The sequence below is a fragment of the Mastomys coucha genome, unplaced genomic scaffold (assembly GCF_008632895.1).
Source record: "Mastomys coucha isolate ucsf_1 unplaced genomic scaffold, UCSF_Mcou_1 pScaffold11, whole genome shotgun sequence".
NCBI classification, from domain to species: Eukaryota; Metazoa; Chordata; class Mammalia; order Rodentia; family Muridae; genus Mastomys; species Mastomys coucha.
In genome coordinates, this window is record NW_022196893.1 from 18,609,114 (window position 1) to 18,622,055 (window position 12,942).

At 49.4% G+C, this 12,942-nt stretch overlaps 1 protein-coding gene across 2 annotated transcripts in view; it reads left to right on the forward strand.

The window, feature by feature from the left end:
- The window catches only part of Tafa5 (TAFA chemokine like family member 5), a 224,096-nt gene that overhangs the window by 174,638 nt on the left and 36,516 nt on the right, over positions 1 to 12,942 (forward strand). For both annotated transcript variants that reach the window (XM_031352218.1, XM_031352228.1), the window contains exon 3: positions 7,643 to 7,770. In XM_031352218.1, coding sequence (XP_031208078.1) covers positions 7,643 to 7,770 — 128 coding nt within the window. The remainder of the gene's footprint in view (positions 1 to 7,642; positions 7,771 to 12,942) is intronic.

Sequence of the window (12,942 nt, forward strand, 5' to 3'; positions counted from 1 at the left end):
AAAACAAAAAACCCAAAATTCCGTTCCCTCCCCCTCCCTGTGTTTTATTGTTTAATATAGCCCCAACCCCATCCCGCAAATGGTGCTACACACATTCACATTCAGGGTAGAACTTAGTACCTCACTTAATACAGTCTAGATAACCCCTTGCAGACATTCCCATAGGCTTGTCTCCATGTTAATTCTAAATCCTATCAAGTAGACAGTCACCATCAGCCATCAGAGAGCTGAAATGTCCCACTGCTGTCCACACAGGAAGTACTGCATATATTCTAGTCCTGAATCCCTGTTGATAAGACACACACTGGGAAAAGGCAGGTGAGAGAAGGCTCATCTCCCTCCAGAAACTCTGAGGTTTCTAGCCAGGGAGCCGGGGGGGGGGGGGGGGGGGGGGGGGGGGGGAAGCCCACGGTCCCTATGGCCTCCTCGTCTGACCGGGATGGAAGTAATCGTAACTGAGGGACCTCCTCTAAGGACCTAGATGGGGAGGAAGTCCACAGAACACTCGTGACCCCAGGCGTGGGGCTTTGCTCTCCCTGATGGCTATTTCAAGTGGACCCCAGTAGTCAGTGTCTGTCTTTCTCTCTCACTCTCTCTTTCTCACTCCCTCATTCTATTCCCCCTCTCCCTTGTTCTATCCACTCTCTCACTCACTTCCCCATTCTATTTCCTCCTCTCTCTACCTTCTCCATCCCATCTTCTATCCCTCCTTCTCTCTCTCCCTCTCTCAGTCTATCCCCCTCTCTCATTCTCTCACTCCCCCATTCTATTCCTTCTCTCTCCCTCCCTCATTCTATCCATCCATCTCTCTCTCCCTCATTCTCTCTCTCTCTCTCTCTCTCTCTCTCTCTCTCTCTCTCTCTCTCTCTCTCTCTCTCTCTCTCTCTCTCTCTCTCTCTCTCTCGCTCTCGCTCTTTCACACTTGTTCTCTTGCTCTCGGTTATGGGTTCAGGAGTACAACAGGTCTCATAGTCTCACAGCTGGGCAGTTACCAAGGGTTGTTCATGGGGCTGGGATATGGCTGCCATGCCATTGAGGAGTAACCCCAGGGCTAGGGCTGTAACATGCCTGGCCAAGCCTTGTCTGGAGTGCAGAAAATAGGGTCTACTTATGGTATGATCTCCCATGCACAGTGTGTCATCACAGGCTCCTGTGTTTAGGTCAGGTTGTGCAGTACCCTCACTGGTGGTCCCAGGAGTGGACTCACCAGCCCCCAATCCCTGAGAGCATCCAAGGTATACCTGAGCTGGCCCAACAAAAGATTCTGCCATGGAACTGAGTGATATTAGAGGGATTTGGCTTTATTTTAGCAAACAGAACATAAAATCATTTTATAGTAAAATGAACCAAGGTGACTGGCTGCCACTGGTGGCTATATGGTGGCCTGTGACAAACCTGCCAAGAACATCCACAGGTTGGGACAGACAGAAACATGGCTCTGCTTTGCACAGGTAACAAAGCCTTCTGTCACTCCGAGGCCATTCCTCCCCACCCCTAGGCCTGTCTACTTGTTACTAGAGAGCCAAAGCCCTCTAGCCCACAAGGCCTTCTTTCTCTTAGCACTCTCCTTATGTGTGATGTTCATTCCCACAAATGTGTTTCTCTCCCTGACTTTGTGGCCCTCTGTCCAGATTCTACCCTCTGTCTGAACTTCTACCAGCTAAACAGCTGCTTTCAACTCAGTTTAAAGTTGCCTGGCTGTGGCAAACTGCTCAGGAGCCTGTGACCCATTCCTAGTCCTGAAAGGTCTCAACCCCCTCCACCCACATCCTTGTGTGGTTCACTGCATTACGCCTGCAAGGTACTTGTTCTTCACCTGTCAGAGAAGGGTCTGGGCTCCAGCAGCTGCTTCATATTGGACCTTGGGACATCTGGGACAAGCTTCTGTCCCATATGAGTCAACGTGTCTACAAGAGAGGCATAGTGGGGGGAGCAAGCTCCTCCACTGTCCTCAGGACACTGCCTGAGACCTTGGCAGTATGGGACTGTAAGGTCAGGTCAGCATCATGGCATCAAGGATGCAGGCTGTGGACATTTGTGTAGGGTCTGTGTGGAACTGTGTGTGTGTGGTGGGGGGGTAGATGTGAGGTTTGGCACTCAGCTTAAGATGTACATATGAGTGGGGTGTGTGTGTGTATGTTTGTGTGTGTGTGTATGTGTGTGTGTGTGTGTGTGTGTGTGTGTGAGAGAGAGAGAGAGAGAGAGAGAGAGAAAGAGAGAGAGATAGAAATATGTGTGGTATGTCTACAAACAGCTTTTTGTAGTGTATGTGTGTGCAGCTCTATGGTATGGATGCTATCATGTATGTGTGGTGTGTGGATGGATATGCTGTGTATATAAATGTACATGTGTGTGATATAGCTATTCACTATAGAGAAACTACTTGTGTGGTGTGGTGTGTGGATGGATACACTGTCTATATAAATGCACATGTGTGTGATATAGCTAATAGCTATAGAGAAACTACTTGCAGGCCACTATGCTCCCTTCGGAGGAACATGTGTGTGGAATCAGATGGCAGTGTCTCTGGTTCACAGTCTGCAGCCCTGTGGAAGGCTTAGGCTCTGGAACATTCTTCTCCCTTTCAGGTGCAGCCCCCTCTTCTACCCAGGCTGGAAGACACATGCTTGCCCCCTCCCCCATCTGACCCCATCTCCTGACTGCCACAGGCCAAGGAACCCTGGCGGTCATCATATGTTGCAAGCTGTGGCAGCTGTCTGCCCAAACCCAGGCCACTGACCCCGTTCACTCATGCTCCTCTGGAGCATCCATCAGCTTCTAGGATGGCTTTCCCTGTGCTGAGAACACTGTGTCAGCAGGGCCACAGTCAGACCTCCTCAGCCCATGCCCAGGGTGAGATGAAGTCGTGAGTGGAGGCATGAAAGAGCCCTTTGTCTTTAGGATGTGGTAGCCTAGTGCTGGCCGGGCACTGTGTCTCCCACCGCCTCCAGCAGGAAGTGGGCAGGGCTGGCTGAGCTGAGCTCCTGCAGGCAAACAAACGGACCTGTGTGTTCAGTGCTATTCCATTGCCCTCAGAGGCTTGGTCCCTGGGCATGCCCAGACTGCTTGTCTATGTGCTGCTAGAGGCCAGCCCACAACATTGCTCTGTGCTTGCATGCACATGTGTAAGTATGCATATGTGTAGATATGTGTATGCATGAGTATGCATAGGGTGCATACATACATGTAGGTGTATGCATATGTGACGTGTGCATACATGTCAGATTCAGACGTGTGATATCTGACTATGTATATATGTACAGTGTACATGTGTAGTAGTGTATGTGTCTGTGTAATTATTATGTGTACATATGTAGATGTGTGCATGTATGATATACATGGTCCATATATTGGTGTGTGTGCTTATGTATATCCAGTGAGTGCATATGTAAGCATATATGTGTACATGTATGCAGTTGTAAATGGTATATGTATACATGTGTAGTTTGCTGAATATACATATATGTGCTATATATGCACTGTGTAAATGTGTATGTCATTTTAAACATGTGTATCTGTGGCATACGCATGTGAGAATTTATTCATGTGTGTACAATATATGAATATGTATTTGTGGTGCAGGTTCCTATGGATGAGTGTCCTAGATTTACACACATGATTCTGTATGTGTGATTGTGTGCTCTGCTTACATATGTATCCACATTGGTTGACTTATATTACATGCTGTTGTGCTTACACCATGTGAGGTATGTGTTTGTATTCCTGTATTCTATATGCACACCCATGTCTGCACACATGTATGTTCATGAGGATATGTATGACATGTGACTTGGACATGAGTTTTGTCCTTCCCATCATATCCTAAGGCCATTAGGACCTGGCCCTGTGCACATCTGTGTATGTCATCTCATTATGTGTGGGTTGTCCCCAACAATAGCAGACTGCATGCTTTATCCATCTTCACACTTCTTACCAGAATGTTACGAAGTGGAGGAGCCTCAGGAACCCCATGTGTGTTGCAGGGAAGATGGCCTAGATACAAGATAGGATGGGAGCTGAACCTTTAGCCCACCAACCATTCTCAGCTTCCAAAGCCCATCCCTTCTCTGTGTGTCCTGCAGGCAGACATGCTGGGGCTGGCTTCTGGTGCTCCCACCCTACCCTAGCCGGTCCATACTGAGTTACCTCAGGACTTAACTTGATACCTTTCTAGCAGCCGTAGGCTCCCCCTTCATTCACAAGCCAATCCTGTTCTTTCCATGTTAGGTGGGCAGAGACTGTGAATGGGAGCCTGTGGTTCACTGACCTGCTAACAACTCTCTCTGGGCAGCGTATTGGGGGACAAGTTTGTATATACAGGGAAGCTTCTCATGGTGCTTGAACCTATCCCTTGCATCCCTCAGAAGCTTAAGACAGAAGACACAGAGAGAGTGAAGGGTGGTGGGGGGAGAGGATCTTCAACTTGTTGAGAAAGTTCTCAAGTTTGGGAGCTGGATCCTGATGCCAGTGGTTTGAAGTTTCCGGGCTTATATTTGTTGGCGACTGAGACAGTTTTCATACCATCTTTTGCTGTCACCAAAAATGACACATCAGGGCTAGAACAAGCAGCTGCTGGTGACTTTGCACAAATAATGAACAGCCAGGGACAGATGTGTGACACAAACCAGCGTCACTTGCCCACCAGCCACCTGTGCTGTGATTAGAGGAAGCCCAGGAGAGTGGCTTGGGCCTGGTGCCTGGCTCTTTGCAATGTCTTCAGCATGGGGAGGCTACAGCTCCGGCAACCATTGTTCTCAAAGCTATTTCCCAGGAAGCCAGACCCTGAGGGAGCAGCTGCCTTCACTGTCTCTTCCTCACAGGGACTTTACAACTGACTTCGGATAAGGACAGTCCTCACTCCATCAGTTCAGGCTTCTATAGCATAATGCCATAGCCAGTCTGCTTAGTGGCTTGACATCAGCTCCGGGCACCGGAAGTTCAAGGCTACCATGATGGCATGACCAGTTTCTGTCTTACAGATGTCTGCCTTCTTGCTGTGCCCTCACAGGTAGTGGGTTGCAGGGATGGGAAGTACTTTTGGGGTCTCTTATAAGACCACTAACCCTGTCAGATCAAGTATTCGTCCTTTTAACCTCCTTTGAATTCAATTACTTCCTTGTGGTCCTATTTCTAAATACAAGAGTTGGGAGCTTCAGCACACAAATTAATATTGTTTCTGTAATGGTAGCACAAAAGAGCTAGCCTAGGTTCCTGGCTATGGGACAGTCCTCCATGCTGGCAACCAATATAGACACTGGGATGGAGTGAGGCAGGCAACATAAACCACAGTGCTCTCTGCTGTGGCAGGCATAGCTAATCAATTCCAAGACTCCTGTCTGCTCTGCTACATGCACTTCATCATGGACTCCCTCCTGCTGTGTCATGCCTAACAAGGAATGGCCTTCCATCTAGCTGGGATGCCCACCTTCATGTCTTCCATAATATCCCAGGCCCTCCTGACCACCCTCATGGTAGTAACCATGGAGCCCAGTCTTTACTGTGTGAGCTCTATCCTGTGTCTTTGCCACCCACTGCTCAACTTTGTTCAGGGCAGTCCCTGCTTCCAGAGTCAGTCCTCTGGTTCTATGCAAAGGGTAACTGTAGGATTGCTAGTTCAAAATCAAGATATCAAATAACAGGGAGCTTAACACTACCAGTTGTGACCTTCCTATGCCTGGTCTTGGCACATGTGATCTCGTGGCAGTGGGATTCACTGATTGCACAGCAGGTGAAGAGCTATGTCTGAGCACACTCCACCAAAGCTCATATGTGTCTGCAGAGTTGTTTACATGTCAGCTATCACAACTGCAGAGAAAATGTAGTACCAACATCCTATGGATTTGTACCTCTAGTTTAACCCAACCCAGCCTGGAGTACTGTGTGTGTGTGTGTGTGTGTGTGTGTGTGTGTGTGTGTGTGTGTGTGTGTGGATAGAGGTGTTGTCCCCTCTTGTCTAGAATAGAAAAGTCTCTGTAGCTGTGTCTTGTGAGGCTGAAAGACATTCTGAAGCTCAGTCACCAGCTCATTATACCTGCTAGGCCGTGGGGCCAGTCAAAGTGTAGTGTTGCTTTAGGAAAGAGGAACCCAACTGAAAAGGGTGATTGTTCCTAGTACACGAGATCCTGATGTCCAAAAGAAATGAACTCTGAAGTGGGTGAGCAGGGCAGAATCCATGCTAGGCCGTTTCTGCGTGGGGAGAAGTGCATCAGGCATGGAGGTTGCATTAACAGGAATGTAACAGGTTTAACCCTACTCTTTGCTGATCTTTTGTGATGCTGGACCCCAAGGGTTTTGTGGTTCTATTTGTTTTATTTGTTTGTTTGTTTCATGAAAGATTCTAAGTGTCATTCAGTCTCGAATGTTGAGGTTAAAGTTAAAATCCTGTATAACTGAGTCTTCAAACAGTGCCCAGGGGTGCTGGTGTCCCTTCTGACCACCTGAGTTTATTAGTCTCTCACTGCTGTGATGAAGTACCTGGAAGAAACAGAAGGAACAGTTGACTTAAGGGGGCTCAGTTCCTGCTTGCTTGGCTCCATGCATGAGACAGAAGTGAATAGTGTGGGAAAGCTTATCACTTCATGGGCCGCTGAGCAGCAGAGAGGAAATGGCCATACTAGGCTGGCTTTTTCCTTGTTCTTTGCTCTGTCCAGGTACCCAGGTAGCCCATTGTCCTGCCCACAAACAGGGTAGGTCTTCCCCCATTGCCCAGTTCTCTCTGGAAAAGCCCTTATAGATGCTCATGGTTGTACTCCACAGTCTCCTATGTGATCATAAGCTCTGTCACTTTGAGTATGATTGGCTATCTCAGAGACTTAGCCTTTGTATGGACTACAAGCCTTGTGTATAGGTCTCTTAAATGCAGACGTAATAGTAAGAATTGTCTTAGCAGGTTTAGCAGGTCATGGAAGATTCTGGTAATAAGAAAACTCACTTCATTGTGGTCTTCCTCCTCATAGGCTTCTCACAGAGCCTTCCTGACGACCAGGACAAACCACCAAACCTGGGTGGGTTTCCAAGGGAGAAGAAAAGTGGTTTTCATCTGTGTAGGCTTTGATATCCTTCTTCTGATGAACTATGGGACCACCTCTCCACTGTTATCTCTCCACTAGGCCCCTACCCTGTAAGATCCCAGGAGTAAGACAGAGACTAGAGCCAGTCTCAGAGCCTTGAGTCAAGACAGTGTCTGTAAATGAGGGTGATGGGGGTCACAGCGACTATCAAATTCCTAACTTCCTGACACTGAGCCCTGGTCCTACCCAAGCTGTCCAGTGGACAGTCACCTCAGTACATCTATCCATTTCTGACAAATCAAAAAACGAGGCTTTTGACCCTCAGGAAGGGGAAGGATGTTGATTTCAAAATGTTCTAATGCCCTTTGTGACTATCTGTAGTTAGGGACCAATGATGGTACACCCAGGAGAGACAGTGCATAGCCAGCATCCATTGGGAATGCCTCCAAATGGCATGGTCCCTGTTAATGAACCTTCCCACTGGGATATGGCGGGGGGAGGGGGGCATGCAGGCTCTGGCTTAGAATGCCAGCACTCCACTCAGTCAGGCCTGCAGGTTGGGAGTGGCACACTGACCAGCTCTCTCTCTCTGTCACACTGACCAGCTCTCTCCACTCTTCTCTCTCCCACAGCTCGAATTATCAAGACAAAGCAGTGGTGTGACATGCTTCCTTGCCTGGAAGGGGAAGGCTGTGACTTGTTAATCAACCGGTCAGGCTGGACTTGCACACAGCCCGGAGGGCGGATAAAGACCACCACGGTATGTGGCCCCTTCCCTTTCTGGTGGGCACAAAAGCCCATGGTGGATGAATGTAGACTCTGGAATGGAGCAGGGGACTGGTGGCAACTGGTGTCTCTATCCCTGTCACAGTCTCTTTTCACTCTCTGGGGATAAGTCCCAGAGAGCTTCTTCTGAATCGGTTGGTCTTTGAGCTCACAGGGGTAGAGCCACAGGATTGGTCAGCTGGGGCGGCCAGCTCAGACGTGAAGCTAATACAATGCATATTGTTGGCATTGAAGCTGCTTGGCTTTGTGGGGGCGATGTGGAGGTACATCAGGTGCCGCCCAAACCTGAGAGCAAGTTTTTGTACCCCTCCTGAGGCCAAGGGGACCATAACAGTTCAGGCCGGGGGGAGGGAGAGGTGCTGCAAATGGTTCTACTGCTGCCCCAGGTATGGTGTAGTGGCTGCTAACAGACCCCAGGAGCTCCAGTACCTCACCCACCTCATCCCACTGAGCAGGGCACCCTGCACTCTTTCTGGAGCTGAGCCAACCTGGTCTCCAGGACCGCTCCTCTCACAGGTGGCTGAGTACAGAGGACTCGAGGGTATCCTTTGACAACTTGTTGTTGCTTCTCGTTCTTTGGACTCTCTGAGGTAAAGGCACCGCACACTGCCTAGACGCCGTAGACAATTAAATGACCCTCTTTGATAATGCAGCTAAGAGGCGAAAGGGTCCTTGGGCAGGATAGGTAACCCTCAACCTCATGGTTTGGGCTAGCGACTATTCACGTAGCACTGGCTTCTTTGAGAATGATGTAAAGGTTGAGACCTGTTCAGGGTTCGTGTGGGGACCTGTGGGGCTGCTGAGTGGACACAGAAGCAAGCACCCTTCAAAGAGCCTTAGGCTCTGAGGAGCCTGGAAAGATGCATGGTACAGGGAAGCCAAAGATAGAGCATGTTCTGTGTCTTCTCCCACTGCCCTGTACAGACCAGAGCCAACTGAACCCCAAACTCCCAAGACCCCCAGGCAGGGACCACAGTTGGGTTTGAGGGGAGTGGTAGACAATGATGAGCCCCATCACCCATAACCATGCAGAGAGAGGGCTGCTGAAGGCATAACCCAAGACCACACAGTAGTCTCCTGGATAAAGCTAAGGCTCCCCAACCACACCCCAGGCTGTTCAACCACCTAAGGGCCATACTGGTGAAAACTGATGCCAAGAATGAAGTCAGATAGCCATGGTCCTCCGTGATTCAAGGCAGAGTCATGTCAAGGCCAGAGGTTCTTAATTCCCAGACCTTAGAACCAGGGGTAGCCCTAGGTACTGTGGGTTCACCATTTTCTGAGGTCACAACTTAGAAGAGATGAAGTTAAGGCAATATGTATTTGCAATTGCATACGTAAGTGAACTGGGTAGGTGTGAGGGCCCCTGAGAGCCCCTTCCTGGGGCAAGAAGAGAATTGGACAGCTCTGTAGTCTAGTCTACCCTGTGTCCTTTGGCCTAGGAAAATGAGGCCCAATTCCTACTGGAACCTCTGGCCTGGAGACATGTTTTTAAAGTATCTAAAATAGTAGTTCAAGAGAAAGATCATAAGAAACCACAATTTAAAGTCCCTACTGTGTGTGATGACATCATGGCCTCATAGAGAGTAAATTAGTACCATAGGTTTCACATGCCACCAGAAATTGTTTCTCAGAAATGACTGTCTTGTCGCCCATTTCTCTTTAAGAGGCCTGGCGGCCATGTGGTGGCTGCTAGTTCCTCTCCAGTGTCTCTCATTCCAGATTGGCCCATCCTCCAGCCAAGACCCCTCCCCACCCTGCATCTTAGCTATATCAACTCTGCATCTAAGCCCCCCCCCAGTGTCACCTGCTGAGTAGAGGGTACTCAGGGGGTGATCTGGGTCTGGGGAATCCTGTAGTCTTTCCCCTCCTGGGGCCTCCTAAGTGTGTGTGATAAATGGATCCATTGATTAGCCCAGTGCAGACCCCCGGCACATGCTGATGTTCGCATTTCCGCAATCACTGCTTCTCACAAGTGGGGTCACCACCCCATTAGTGGGTCATGAAATTAATTTACTGGCTCATGATCAGCATGTAAAAGGAGGAAGAAGGGTCATAAAAATACTAGCATGCTTCTCAGGGCACTGGGATGAGTGCCACTTATCTAGCCACAAGCTCAGTGGGTGCTATGTGGGATGCGCACGCATCCCTGTGGAAAGTGGGAAGTCCGTGGCCTTGAGGATCTGGGAGACAAAGGAAGCTCTGGGCTAGCTTTGTGAAGTGTTGCCTCTGGAGTTGCCCTTTATACCTGGGAGCATCCGTCTGTGCTGAGCCAGATGACTTGTGAGACTGCTGAAGGTTCTTCTTGGGTGTGGAAGCAGCACCCTTTCCTGCACCCACCTGTGATGCGTCAGTTTTAGAGATAGGGCAGAGAGCGGAATTCCCTCCCTCCTCTGCAGCTCCTGGGCTCCTGGCTTCTACCAGACCTGGCAGCAGGGCTTACAGGGGACCTAATAAAGAGCTGGAGATCCTGGATGAGGATTCTGGTCCCTGATGGCTGGTCAGGAATGGATCTCTGTGCAGATGTTGGCTGGCTAAGGCTGCACTGCACACGTTAGTGGCTTTCACGGATATTCTAATCAGTGTTTACTCTGCGCTTCTGTAATGTTTATGCATTGCAAGATGCTCAGCGGTAAGCTATACCATTCCCTAAATCAGAATAAACCAGCTGGATTGGAATCCATTTTTCCAATTAGCTATTAAACACCATGTTTTAATTCTGTATGCAGAAATAGGCAGTTGCAGGAGGAGGGAGGTGTGGGGAGGGCTTCTCGGGAGTCCTGCTCAAGAGCTAGTACTGCATAGACATGTATACCCTAGAGAGCATAGATCCAAATATGCCCAGATGCCAGCTGCAGGAACACATGTGGATGTAGATGGGCAACCTGCACCCAGTGTTTAGGGGCCTCTCTCGCAGGCAGATGTAGAGTCCATCTGAGCAGTGGCTCCTTTCAGCTTGCCTGAAACTGGCTGCTGACTTAGACTGGCCCGCTCATTCCCTGACCCACTGGGGCAGCTGGAGGTCAAGAGTACTGAGAACAGTCATATCATGAAAGAACACAAATGCAGATGGTCTGCCTATTAGCTGTCCTGGCAGCATCTTCTGCCATGCCTAGCATCTGTCCATGGCAACCCTGCTCCAGGAGAGCTGGCCCAGAGCAGGGAGGGCCCCGCTCTCTTCTGATGGACAGGCAGCGGTTGAGTAGGATGGGCTCAGTCCACTCAGGACTCTGCCTCTACAACCTCCTGCCGACGTGGAAGTGGGGAAGGGGTCGGCCTAAAGGTCTGCATCATGGGGTTCTGAAGGTTATGTGTGGCCATACTTAAAAAAACAAACAAAAAATAAATTAAAAAAAAAACTGGGTTCCTCCCAGGAATCAGCATAGGGCCTGGCTCTAGCTAGCTGAGTGGGAACACACAGGTGTGCCTAGGTTCCCACCAGTGTCCTGGGTCATCACAGAGCTCTCAGAATGAGAGATGAGGGGGAAAAGAACTAAACTTCAGAAGGACAAAATCAGTCCCACATTCTCCTGCCTTGACCCAAGACAGAGATATTTGAGTCTAAAAGGGATTCTCAATTGAGAAAACACCTTCATATGTTTGTAGTGTTTTCCTAATTAGTGATTGACATGAGAGGGTCCAGCCCTTTGTGGGCTGTGCTACCCCCAGAAAGATGATAGATGGCCCTGAGTGCTATAAGAAAGCAGGCTGAGCAAGTCATGGAGAACAAGACAGCAGTAGAGTTCTTTCATGACCTCTGCATCAGCTACTGGTCTGGTTTTCTCCTATGATACAAACCCTAACTAAGATACACACACACAGACACACACACACACACACACACACACACACAGACACACAGAGACACACAGACACACAGACACACAGACACACACAGAGACACACAGACACACATACACACACACGGACACACACACATACACACATGCACACATATAAACACACACAGACACACAGACACACACACATACACACACACACATACACACACACAGACACACACACATACACACATGCACACATATACACACAGACACGCAGACACACACAGACACACATACACACACATACACACACATACACACATACACACACAGAGACACACACATACACACGTACACACACACACACACACACACACACACAAATGCAGACCTCAGAATGAAATGCTTGGGGACCTGTTCAAGCAGAGACTGCCATCCAACTGTCCCCAGCCCAGGTGTTGCAGAACACAGGTGCTGGAGACCAGATGTGGCTCCTGACCTGTAGTTCCCTGGTTGCTGGAATGGTCTACCAGTGTGGATGGAGCCACACTCAGGCCTTGCTCTCAGAGCCCATACCATTGGCTCTGCACCCCTACCCATGTGAAGGTAGAGGATGAAGGGACTAGAACCTGGTGGGCATCCCCCATCAATGAGCAGCCTCCAGGGTTACACATACAGTAGGAATCTGGATAAATTTCAAAGGTTTGGATCTTGAAAAAGAGAATGGGATGCTTTTCTAAGAAGTCAAATGGGAAAAAGGAATCCCTGGGAATGGGAGTAATGCAGATGCTTCCGCCCAGGTTCATTCCTCACCTGTATGTGAGTCCCTGCCCTCCATAGATCGGCACTGCGGCTCCATCTTGAGAGGTCCACTAGCTTGCGATGAGAAACCTCACGTGCACCTTTAGCATGACTTCTAAGGGGTGAAGGCTGAGATGAATCAGGCAACAGGCAGGCAGGGAAACATGTCCACCTTGGACCTGGCCTGTCACCCAGCACCCAAGACCACTGATTTTGTAGGTGGCCAGGAAGGGCATCTCATAGAGGGAATGAGGCCCCAGCGAGGAGGTTCAGGCAGTGCACAGGAGCCATGCTTGAGCCCACCTGAGGGATAAACAGTTCATCTACACAGCCACAGTAGGGTCAGTGCAGCAACCTTGATCAGAGAAGGAGCAGGTGACCTGGAAGGAGCAGGTGACCTTTGTATACTGCACACAAATTCCCTATGTCACTAGGAAGTGGCATAAGGAATCACCAGTGTGAATGTGGAGTGGATTCTGGCTGCTCCTGGAGACACCTATGGTCACTTTCCAGCCCTACACAGCAAGCAGTGAGCACTGTAGCAGCTGCTGTCAGAGCCC